This window comes from Diabrotica undecimpunctata, chromosome 7 (genome assembly GCF_040954645.1).
Source record: "Diabrotica undecimpunctata isolate CICGRU chromosome 7, icDiaUnde3, whole genome shotgun sequence".
NCBI classification, from domain to species: domain Eukaryota; kingdom Metazoa; phylum Arthropoda; class Insecta; order Coleoptera; family Chrysomelidae; genus Diabrotica; species Diabrotica undecimpunctata.
Window position 1 is genome coordinate 4464208 of NC_092809.1, and position 12758 is coordinate 4476965.

Consider the following 12758-nt stretch of genomic DNA (forward strand, 5'->3'; position numbering starts at 1 on the left):
GATAATCACAGCGGACAACCAAATAGAAAAAGAGGTCTCAGCAAGGAAAGCTGCGGGAAATAGAGCATTATACTCCCTTTCAATATTATTAAGATTGAAGCTGCTAAAAAGAAAGTCTAAATTAACACTGTACAAGTTGATTATTCGCCCAATTATTACATATGGCAGTGAAACATGGACTCTTAACCAGCGGAAAATCAATAAGCTTCTAGTAATTGAAAGAAAGGTTCTCAGAATAATATTTGGCGCTCAAAGAGATGAATTCACAGGCTATTGGAGAAGACTGAAAGAAGAGAGAACTGAAAACATAGTTAGACATATCAAGAGATGACAGATCAAAGGATGACAGAGTGTTAAAGACAGTGTTTTTTAAAAAACCAGATGGTGGAAGATCAGTAGGCTGACCGAGAAAAAGATGGAAGGATGATGTTGAAGCTGATTTATCTAGAATTGGGGTACAACAATGGGAAATAGAAGCACAAGATCGCAGAGAATGGAGGGCGATAGTGGATGCGGAGAAGACTCATCCCGAGTTGTAAAGCCAGTGAAGAAGAAAAAGAAGAAAGAGAAAATTAACACATACAAATAAAAAGCAAGTATATCGGAAATCAAAAAAAATTTTTGCCCGTAGCAAAAAAATACTTAAAAATAAAAAAAGAAATAGTTTTAGATGCTTTTGTAATGAATTGAACAGGGACACTCCTCTAGCAGAAATATGGCGAACTGGTGAATACTTTTTCACATATCAAAACGCAATAATTCTTGCCAAACTTCCCAGCAAACACACAGCTTTGGATATATTAGATACATTGGGAATTGATATAACAGATCCAGAATTAACTGTTATCTAATCCAATGAGGATGTGGAGTACATTTCTAGAGAGAAAATAGTTAGTGTCATAAAAAAAGGATAAGCCTACTGGTTTAGATCTAATAATATATAGTATGATTGGCAGACTTTTCCAGGTGGCATTAAAATTACTGTCAATCATATTTAATCAAATAATTAAAAAAAAAGCTGACTTTCCAATAAAAAAATACTTCCTCTCAATGCAAAAGCTTTCTGTCCCTATTCGCTCTGATGAATCCTGGTAGGATAAAATACGTTTAAGCAAATATATAGAGACACTATACGTGAAACCAAATCATTAAGGATTCTTGATTAGATGAAAGAGTTCAACTTTAAGATTCCCCATGCCTCTTACATCCTATAGAAGGCACATATTAAAGCAAACATTTGAATTTTGGGTTCGTAAATCAAAAAATCTTTGCATTTCTACTTTGCTGTTGTATTATTTTAACTTTGGTGAAGATAATGTCAATGTAGCAATACCTCTACAATTATGGCATTTAGTTACTATGGCATTTATTTAGTATTTGTTTCGGTGATCGCTTCTGACAAAAAACACACTTTTTTAAAATCAAATGTCAGTTAGTATTTTTTGACTTGCATAAGGCAATGTTCTTTGAGCTTTTATACGATTTATAACAGTTTTTGTGCCATTTTTAAAAAATCTTAATTTAAATCTTGATAATATTATACTTTATAAATGGTCAACAAGTTTATGGCTTATTAATCAAATATGTAATTAAAAGAAATAGAAAATTATTCTTGTATAATCAAAATGTAGTATAAATGTTATAAATAAATCTAAGTATCAAAATGATATAGTCATTCATTCTTTGCCATCCTGTTTTTTCAACTAGTCGTCGATTCGATTTACTAGATATTGCATTATATACAAAATATTCAAAATCGTATAAATGTTATTAATCACTTTATCAAAGACTATAATTTGTCCTTTTTCATGGTGAAGTCTAAAACTTTACAAATGTCACAATCAGCTTCGGCATTACAAGAACAACCTTCCTCGCACTTTTTCAAGTCCTCGCATATCTTGAAATTTTTAAACGATTTTATATCCTTTTTGGCATTGTTAAAGTCACTTAAAGCAGCACTAAGTTCACTTAATTCGCTAGTTTTCCCCGCTAAGTCACTTAATTTGGTGATGTATTCACCACCAGAATCAACGGACTTAGAACCTCCTCCCCCTATTTCTAACTGTTATCCTTTGTGTCACATGAAGACGTCCTGAAGCTCGGGATTCTTGCTCAGACGAGATGCCATTTCGTCTTCGAACGTAACTACCTTTTCTTTTTGCTTCGGGAACATTTTACGAGGTACTCGAACGGTAAGAGGAAGAAAGGTGTTACTGATGGGCGTGTCTTCTGCTGCTACTGACAGATCGAATTCGCTAATGCTTCTGGGGACGAAATATTCTATCAGAGGTTCGGCTCCTAAAATACATTTACTTTATATTAAAAATATATTAGTAATAATCAACATGAATTTTATAAAATTTACATTTAAATTTATCTTACAACATAATATATCGATTTATTTTATTATACAGGGTGTTTCAAAAAGGTATTTCATAAATTAAATCACGAATTCCGGAGACAAAAATAAATTGATTAAATCCAATTTAACTTAGTACAAAAGTGTACACAAAAAAAGTTACAGCCCTTTGAAGTTACAAAATAAAAATTGTTTTTTTTTGCATTATCTCCTAAACTACTTGACAGTTTGTAATAAAAATGGGCACGTTACTTTCTTGTTCTAAAACCATTTTTCATACAAAATAAATAACACAATCTAATCGCACACAAAAATTTTAATAGGGGTGTGTAGCCCTACATCCCCCAAAACTTTTGAGTAAGTTCAAATCAAATGAATTTTGTGACATCATTAGTTTAACACATTATTTTTAAAACTTTTTTGCCTCTTATTACTTTTTCGAAAAATTAATTTTTTCCTAGTTGGCCATAAAATACAATTAGTTTCTACGGATACAATAATTACAAACAGTTCCATCAATAATAGTCAATAATTTGAAGCTATCATTTATTGTGTGAATAAGATTAATATTAAGGAAATTTCAGGAAATGACAGATATGCATTTAACTTTGGGTAAGTTGGATCAGATTAAATTATGATTTTAATAAAAAAGTTAATGTTTGGGCAGGAATTGTGGATAACAATCTAATAGGCCCAGTATTTCTTCCCAACAATTTAAATGGTGATAATTATTTGCAGTTCTTGGCAAACGATTAACAAGAGTATTTGGAAGAAGTGAATATTGCAATAAGGCAAAATATGTGGTTTCTACAAGAAGCATTAGACAACAAAAACAAGTGGCATTACAGTAATGAAGCCAGGGAATATTTTTGCAGGTAGTATCCTGGTCGGTGGATTGGAAGGGGTCGTGTCGCACCTATTTCTTGGCCACCCAGAAGTCCAGGTCTTAACCCCATGGACTTTTGCTTTTGGGAGTTTATGAAAGAGAAAGTGTATTCTGTAACAATAGAGAAGGAACAACAATTGTTTAGTTTTTCTTATTAAAACGATACCGAATGTGTATTGAAGAAAATGGGGGTCATTTTGAACATTTATTGTAATATTATATTTATAGAGGTTATCGACATTTTTTGTACTTGTTAATTCATTTAAGCCATTTATTTAGTTGCACGTAATTTTTTAAAGGTTAACGAAAAGGGCCGTAACTCAATAAAAACTGTTTTTTGAAAAAAGTGATAGGGGGCAAAAATGTTTTAAAAATAATGTGTTAAACTAATGGTGCCACAAAATTCATTTGATTTAAACGTACTAAAAAGTTTGGGGGGATTTAGGGCTGCACACTCCCTTTAAAATTTTTCTGTGCGCTTAGATTTTGTTCTTTTTTTTTTATGAAAAATGCTTTTAGAACAAGAAAGTAACGTGTCCATTTTAATTACAAAATGTCAAGTAGTTTAGGAGATAATGCAAAAAAACAATTTTTATTTTGTAACTTCAAAGGACTGTAACTTTTTTTGTGTACACTTTTGTACTAAGGTAAGTTGGATTCAATCAATTTATTTTTGCCCCCGGAATGCGTGATTTAATTTATGACATACCTTTTTGAAACACAGTATTGTTATGTTCTCAAACTTTTTTTTTTCTTAACAAACAGTTTTCTTGCTTAGAATATTTGATGGTAATAGATTTTCCAGAAAAGATTATAAATTTTTTATCTAGTTCTTCTGAATAAATTTATTATTGAAATAATAAATTTTTAAATTAATTAAATTTTTGAAACATAATGACCAACATTATCAGACCATAGTCGTACACTGTTGAACAAAGGCGTCTTCAAAAAACTTCCATTTAGATCTATCTTGCACGGTTGCAATACAATTGGTACAGATTCTCTTTATGTCGCCAGTTTATCTCGTGGGTGGTCTCCCGGGGTGCATCTACCCTTTATTGGTCTCCACTTCAAGACTTTTGTGGGCCATCTATTATCTTTAACTCTAGCGATGTATTCTGCTTACTTTCGTTTAATTTTAGCTGTGTTATAACGTGTTCTACACCACTACTTTTACGAATTTCTTTATTTCCAATCCTATCCCTCAACGAAAAGAAATGAACGAAATAATAAAAACAAAACTTGAAGCATTAAGGAAATTAAAAAATAGAAAATTACCAGGAGAGGACAGAATACCGAACGAACTCCTAAAGTATGGAGAAGTAGATATAACCAAACAACTACTAAATCTAATCCAAAGAATAATAGAACAAAACATAATTCCTCAAGAATGGAGATCAAGCATCCTAATACCTCTCTTTAAAAAGGAAGATAAGTTTGACCCGAAAAATTACAGAGGAATTAGTTTATTAAACCCAACACAAAAATTAACAACCAAAGTGATAACAAATAAACTGAATGAAATTATAACACGCTAATATAAAGATCATGAACCGGCGCTATATTTGTAATGAGGCAAGTGCAAATCTATGTTTCGTAGACCTTAAGAAGACATTTGACCGGTTCAAATTAAAAGACATTATCCACTTACTGTATGCAAAAAAGATACCTCTAGGAATAATCAAAACGATTGAAAATATCTACAGCCGGAAAAATGAAAGATTACCCATCAAGGATCATATCAATCACTTATTTTGTACTTGCTGTCTTTTTCTATAAATAACAAATGTTTGATATAGAAAAAGACAGCAAATACATACAAAATAAGTGATTGATATGATCGTTTATGGGTAATCTTTCATTTTTCCGACTGTACCAAAACAACACAATCAAAGTAAAAGTAGAAAATGAACTAACCGACCCTATTGAAGCTGGCAATGGGATAAGATAGGGAGATTTCCTGAGTCCTCTATTGTTTAACCTGATTGTGGATGAAATAATAAAAAAAGTAAGAACTAAGAAAGGATACCAAATGGGAGAAAAACAACTCAATATAGTCTGTTATGCAGACGACGCGATACTACTCTCTCAAAGTGAAGATGATTTATAACGTATGCTGAACCAATTTAATATAACCACCAGAAAATTTTGTTAAATTAAAAAATTGTTAATTTTTTCCGAAAAAGACAAAATGCATGGTTACAACAACAAATTTACTAAGATGTAAATTGGAGCTGGAAGGTCAGATAATAGAATAACTGATGAAGTTTAAATATCTAGCCATCACTTTATCTATCTAGGCTACGGAAAGCTCGAAACTGAAGTGGAAGATCAAGTGAATAGAGCAAACAGAGCCGCAGGTTTCCTGCATTAAACAATATGGAGAAAGAAAAATATCGGAAAAAATATGTATTTTCATCATCGAGCAAAAAGACAAAAGAGGGAATGTAAAGGTAGTGGGGGCAAAAATATTGTTAGACAGGAAGTGCCATCTTGAGAGGCCAAATTAAACAAGGAAAGAGAGTCTTTCTTTGTTTAAGAAATCAAATTTAGTTGGGTTATGGTATTATTTGTCCCAACTGTTACATGAAATCTTATTTATATTGAAGTTTTTTAACAATTGTTTCACATTTTAGACTGTTATCGTTAATATTTAATTAAAATTTTCTCGTCTAAGACACATTCTGAAAACTATTTTATAGCTACTGTTAATAAGTGTCGGAAAATTTAAATTTGGCGCATTCGGATTTCCGGATATGTCCGCCATCAGAGGCCACTTTTTTGGTCGCCTTTTCATAACCATTAGATTCCCTCTTTTGTCTTTTTGCTCGATGATTTTCATACAAGTCGTTATTTTCTGGGGGAATCCATTTCTTTTTTCTTGTTTTTAGGATCATTTTTGTTCTTTTTAATTAGGAATTTAATAGTATCTTAGCTCAGATTAATCTGTGGTCGTTTCCTATTGAAAATTTGTTGAGTACTTCAATGTCTTTGATTGCATCTTTTCTGTTTGTTATGATATAATCTATTTTATTTTTGACACTGCCATCTGGGCTAATCCATGTCCATTTATGCTGATGCTTTTTATTGAATAAGAGTACATTATGAATAAATTTTCCTGATGTAAGAAGTTCAACAATCTTTGCCCTCCTACGTCTTAAACATATAGTTGACATCTATTGACGAATCAAAGTTTGTCAATTATTTGCTTGTTCAATTCATCTACACCTATTTGTGTTATGCCGTGTTTAAAGATCTTGTTGTATATGGCTTCTATCTAAATGGGTGGGCATCTTATCCTGTGGTCGGTGTTTGTTTAGAATCTATTAAAATGGTCACATCTTTAAATATGTATTTTTTATCTGTAATAAAAGTATCTAAATTAATATACAAAAATTTAACAATACCCATTCCAGCTGATCTCCGTCCTGGAGTATTCCTCTGAAAATGGTTCTTCCTAGGTAAACTATTGTGGTGTAAAGCTGTAGGTGCTTTTCTCACTGGAATAGTCTTCACAGGTGCAGCGCCCTCCGTTGTAGGTCTTTGTCAAGAAGCTTCGTCTTCTTTTAATTTCAATTCGTTTTTTGAGCAGCTAGCTCCTAGGTATCGTAATAGACTTAGAACTTCATCTTGAACGAGGCTAAAACACATCGCTACCAGCGCCATTCCTGTTAGGATGTAGGCTGAGCATGCGCAAAGAGAAATTTCTTCCGCTTTTTGGCCTGGTAAGAGGTCACCGAATCCTATAGTTCCAAGACTTGTGAAACAAAAGTAACTACCTACAAAAAGAAATTGAAACTTTTAATTAATTTTTTAATATACTATTACATTTAAATCTAACATTTTTTTTTAAACTATATCTCTCAAAAAATCGTATGATCAGTTCTTCACCAATCAGTGTAAAATCGATAAGTGCTTATAGCGACTTTTAGATTTCAAGAGAAAGCGTTAAACTCAAGGTAATTTAAAAATAAACATTTGGATATTTTGTAGTGCATGGTTTTAAAATCGTATAAACGGTTGCATAAAAGTCACTGCTTTCTGAGTTAAATTAAAATTAAGAGATTAAATAATTTTGAAACATTACATAATAAATCCAAAATATTTGTATATTGATAAAATGGACATTACGGATTACAAAAGAGGTGCTCAAACATCTAATCATATTTCATATTACCATATTTACCTTCCAATAAAGACCAATTTTCCAATCGGTGAAACAAAACAGCTCCTGAACAAATATAGGCTAAGACTATGACTAAACACAACGTCACTGGAACTCTAACTGTATTCGAACAGGGACACTGCAGCTGCTTAGGCGAAACGCCACACATTTTTCCATACAGTCGTCGGAAGCTTCGAGCCAAGATATCTCCTGTAGCAGACAGATACAGTAGCATCAAGGGGATGCCTATGAGTGCATAGATGATGGTGACTAACTTTCCCCAGGTGGTTCTAGGTGAAACTGAGCCATATCCTGCAACAATAGATGTATATTATCATTAAGAATGTAATCGAAATTTTTACATAATAATATCTACATACAATTTCAAACGTATGTAATATATAATGAATTTTTTAGATCACTTTGATACTAAAAATGTAAATAAACACAGACAAAAAGTGCGGTAAGTGTTTCAACAGTTAAAAATTGCTTCCATTTGTTGTTTACATAAAACGCATATTTATTTCCTTTAACGCATATAATCTATTCTAATAGGGAGATATCGCTCTCTTTTACAGGTGAAATTCCAATGCACACATTTTGTACTATTAATTTTAATTCTCCATTGTTTTGTCCAATGATTGATTTTATTCACTGCATTCACTGAGATCTGCAGTTTTCTTTTAGTTTCTTCACGGTCTTCTTCAACTAATAGGCTTAACTCAGACGTACCACTTTCCACCAACAAAACAGTGGTCGTACGGTGGTTGACTTGTAGATCAAAACGACCACTGTCCGTCAACAATTTTGTGGACTTGCTGTGGTCGAATGAACCACAAATCAACCACAAATAAACCACACAAATCACAGAGTACAGCGATGAATTCTGAAAAAGAAGCATTGTTGTGGCTTTTACTGCGCCAAAAAAGACGGCGTCGTCGTAATATATTGTATTGGGTTCATCCTATCATCGAAAATAAAGAGGAAAGTCAATTTCAACAACTTTATCATCATTTAAGACTGTATGATGACAATTTTTTTAATTATTTTCTAATGAGCAAAAGTACTTTCGATTATTTGTTAATAGAGTTAAAGGATAATTTAAAACGAGAAGATACATCCATGAGGACAAGTATTCCTCCTGACCAACGCCTCGCAATAGCTCTAAGGTCAGTAAAACCATTTTAATATTTAATGTTAATTGAAATATTTACACAATAAACACGAAAAATTTGAGATAAAAGCGACTCCTGGGAAAGTGGTGAAAACTCCGGTTGACTTGGCGACAAAGCTTCTCCCGGATTCTCATGTGGCAAAAGCTCCGGTTCTGTTGGAGATAGTGATGCTTGAAGACTACTTCCTTGTGAACATTCCGGTTGAACTCAGGATCTCAGGTCGGTCAGTTCGAATACCATAGCGGTCTTCGGGAAACAGCTGTGATCTCTCTTGATATGTATTAGTCGTATTGTAACCATACCCGTGGTAACCATCGAAACCTCTATCTCTAACATTGTAGGTCTGCATAGGTTCAGAAAAGAGTATTAAGAGTATTTTTTAATAACATTTAAAATTTCTATTTAACAAATATTTAACAATCACCACCAGCACGACTTTATGCTTCACGCATAGAAAAGTGAATGACGCTTTGGCTAGGGAGTTACTGTGCCGGTAGGGATGCCGTGCCTGTGGTCAGCTTGTGGTCGGTGAATTGCCCGTGTGAGCGCAGGACGGGCAGCATCTGCGATAGTTTTGTGGACGGTATCACCCACCGACGACGACAGTTGTTGATACCGACCACAGTCTGTCGTCCGTCTGAGTGCTACCACATTTCATACAAATTGTATACTTTCAACACACAACCACTTATTTGTGGTTCTAATGTGGTCGGAAAGTAGTACGTCTGAGTTAAGCCTTAGGATAGTTGACCATCATCTAAAGTGCCTATCATATCTTTTTTAAAATCTAGAATATCATATAAGAATGTCATATATTATAGGCTATAATAGGCAGAGTAGAGGTCCCAGTACACTACCTTGCGGTATCCTCACTTTGATTGCTTTCAGCTCAGAATAGGTCTTCTAGATTCCAATAATTGAGAGTATTGTTTTGGTAGCACTCTTTTTAGTTTGTTAATAAAGCCCTTGTAGTTTACTTTATAGAAACCTTCAGCAGCATCAAGAAAGACAGCTGAATAAACTTTTTTCTCTTCCAGTTCTCTTTCTATTAAATTAGTTGTTTTATGTGTTTGATCTAAGGTCGGATAACTTTCTCTAAAACCAAACTAATGGGGTAGTATAAGGTTCCTTTCGTCTATTATTGACTTTAATCTTTTATTATAGGTCAAACTGGCAACATATGTATGTTGCCAGTTGTGTACCAACACAAAACACATTAAAAAGACACATTAAAAGGCCACAGCCTTTGTTGCCCTGTGCATAAGTATGTCGCAGTGGTAATTGACGCGGTTCAACTGTTTATTGAACTTTTAAGTTTAAGTTTTGCGATTCCGCCGCCGCAGCGCTACGATCGGCGTTCCGCGCATGAGCGCTGGTTACCTACATCTCTTGTCTATGCACTGACGCCATTACAGTCTGATTCTTCATTGTATACTTGTTTACTCCAGTGTTTAATGGAGTGATGGAATGGTAAGGAAATGGGCGAGAGCATTTAAAGATGGCCGTACAAATGTGCATGATGAAGAACGGAGTGGGCGTCCTTCGGTCGTTAACGAAAATTTGGTGCAGAAAGTGGACGAAAAGGTGAGAGAAAATAGACGCTTTACAATTTCACCATTGTCCGACTGCTTTCCTCAGTATTCTCGTAGTGTTTTGTATCGCATTGTTACCGAGAACTTGAATTACCGGAAATTGTGTTCACGTTGGGTTCCAAAAATGTTGACGGATTTGCACAAAACCCAACGTTTAGGCAGTGCATTGACTTTCCTTGAGCGGTACCACAGTGAAGGTAAAGATTTTTTAGACCAAATTGTTACTGGTGACGAAACGTGGGTGGCCTACGTCACACCAGAATCGAAACAACAATCCATGGAATGGTGACATTCATCATCACCCAAAAGAGTGAAGTTTAAGCAAACAATTTTTTCCCGGAAAATCATGTGCACAGTTTTTTGGGATAGAAAAGGAGTATTGCTATTGGAGTTTCTGCCTCGTAATGAGACAATCAATGCAGTGTCTTATTGTGAGACATTGAAAAATCTGCGTCGTGCAATCCAGAACAAAAGACGTGGCAAGTTGAGTAAGGGTATCGTTTTGCTGCATGACAATGCCCGTCCACATGTGGCTAATCAGACCAAAGATCTCATCAAATCATTTAAATGGGAAACTCTAGCTAGATCATCCTCCATACAGCCCTGATCTGGCGCCCAGCGACTACCATTTGTTTCAGCACTTGAAGAAACCCCTGGGCGGTCAGCGTCTTCAAGACGATAACGAAGTCAAAACATTTGTGATGCAGTGGTTAACAAGTCAGGCGGCAGAATTTTATCAGGAGAGTATTCAAAACCTGGTGCCCCGTTATGACATGTTCCTCAATATTCACGGAAATTATGTAGAAAAGTAGATTAAGGTACAGGCTTTCATGTAAAAATAAAATTATTGCCATATCTTTGCACGTCTTTTTTTAATTCCAAAACGGTACTTACTTAAAAAACACGCCTCGTAATATATCTGTGCCTCGGAAGGATACAACACTATGTCCATTTTCATAACTTTACAAGAGAGCAGTTTTAAACTTTTTCTCACTAAAATGCATTTGTTATAATTAAAAAACAATTTTTTTTGTGTTTTTTAACCGCTTTAATGGCCATGGTGTTTTTTTCCTTTTAATAAAGTTATTGTAGTGTAATACCAAAATGGTATTTTACGTATAAACCACTCAGTCATCCTCAAGTAAGTCTCCTTCTCGATAGTCACTATTAGTATTACCAGATTGCTTTAAGTTTTAAAAAAAATCATGGCAAAATTTAGGAACAGATGGCAGTAATGGCAATAGATTATTATACTTTTGTTGTGACATAGATATTTAACTTTGTGATACCAGTTGTAAATCTTTTGGCAGTGTACCGTGTCGCCTTCGAAACCTAACAAGGTCAATCTCCTGGTTTTCATCATGAAAATTACTTTTCAAAAACAGAGTTCCCATGCTGTTTTGTTTTACTTGCCGTTAAACACAGTTTGGTAGAAGATCTTGTTGTTTGTTAATATCTCTTTTTGTATTAATCCAAAGCGGATTTTGAGAGTTTTAACATCATACAAAGACCTAAAATTTTTAAAATCTTCTAGTTCATATTATGAACAGTATATTTTATTGAGGTTTGTCTGACTAACTGCTGCCAGTCTCAGGGCGTTAAAATATAAATTTTTAATTTTATTTTATTTCTAATTCTAATTCTAAGTTGTTTTCTCTTTCGCTCTATCATCGCATAGATAGTTTCCGCCTCCATGTGGGTGTGATCCTTTAGTAGAAACTAAATGATCCACCTATTTCATTTAAATGAGTCAGTTTACAGCTGTTAATTGGTTATTTACTTAACCAATTACATACGTATTTGGTTCAAAGAATATTTTAAAGGTTGGACGTCTAAAATTACTGCTTTTTGTGATTAGTCGATAACGAACCTGTCTAATAATGTATAAACTAGCTAAAAAAGGAAAATGGAAACAGTTGTTTTATGATTTGTATATTAATTAAAATAATTTATATTGTTTGGTTGTATTTTATACAATATTTTATAATTATAATATAATTTAATATAATATTATTAGTTTCGTTAATAGGAATTTCCATTCTATTGTATATAATTTCGTTTTTTATTAATTTCGTTACAGATATTTACCAGAGATTTACTTTTTTTTTTCGTTTTTCGTTTTTTTTAATTAGAAAAGTTGTTTATGTTAGTAAAGTATAACCATATCAAAGATTATTAACATTGTATTGTGAGTACTTATGCGTACTTTGCTAGTATAGTTATATGGAAACTTTATGTTATTGGATTATTTTTATCATAAACATTTTGCTTACTGATTTTCATTTATTGAAACAACAAATCTTGAAGATATTGTTGAAAATCGAACTGATATTCTACCGAGGCTCATACGAGGACTAAATAAACTTCTGAGTAATGATTTTTACTTGAGGATTCTTATTGATTATCCAAAAGGAACACAAAATAATGCTAACATTTTTATTCTGGCCGTACAGACCATAATATGATTTCTTCTATCTCACTGCCAGGAGTTACGGCATTTGCCTATTTCAGTAATGCAGATCTGATTTCATTTCAACCACGAGTAGTTCATCATAACTTTTGTCTATATCAGACTCATCTT

At 33.4% G+C, this 12758-nt stretch overlaps 1 protein-coding gene across 1 annotated transcript in view; it reads right to left on the minus strand.

Annotated features, from left to right (window-relative positions):
- Nucleotides 1-1575: 1575 nt before the first annotated feature.
- Nucleotides 1576-12758, minus strand: part of LOC140444920 (potassium channel subfamily K member 17-like) — a 321926-nt gene continuing 310743 nt past the window's right edge. The window contains exons 3-5 of the mRNA XM_072536620.1: nt 7432-7722; nt 6653-7024; nt 1576-2298 (exon numbers count right to left, since the gene is read on the minus strand). Of these exons, the coding sequence (XP_072392721.1) occupies nt 6792-7024; nt 7432-7722 (524 nt within the window). The 3' untranslated portion in view covers nt 1576-2298; nt 6653-6791. The remainder of the gene's footprint in view (nt 2299-6652; nt 7025-7431; nt 7723-12758) is intronic.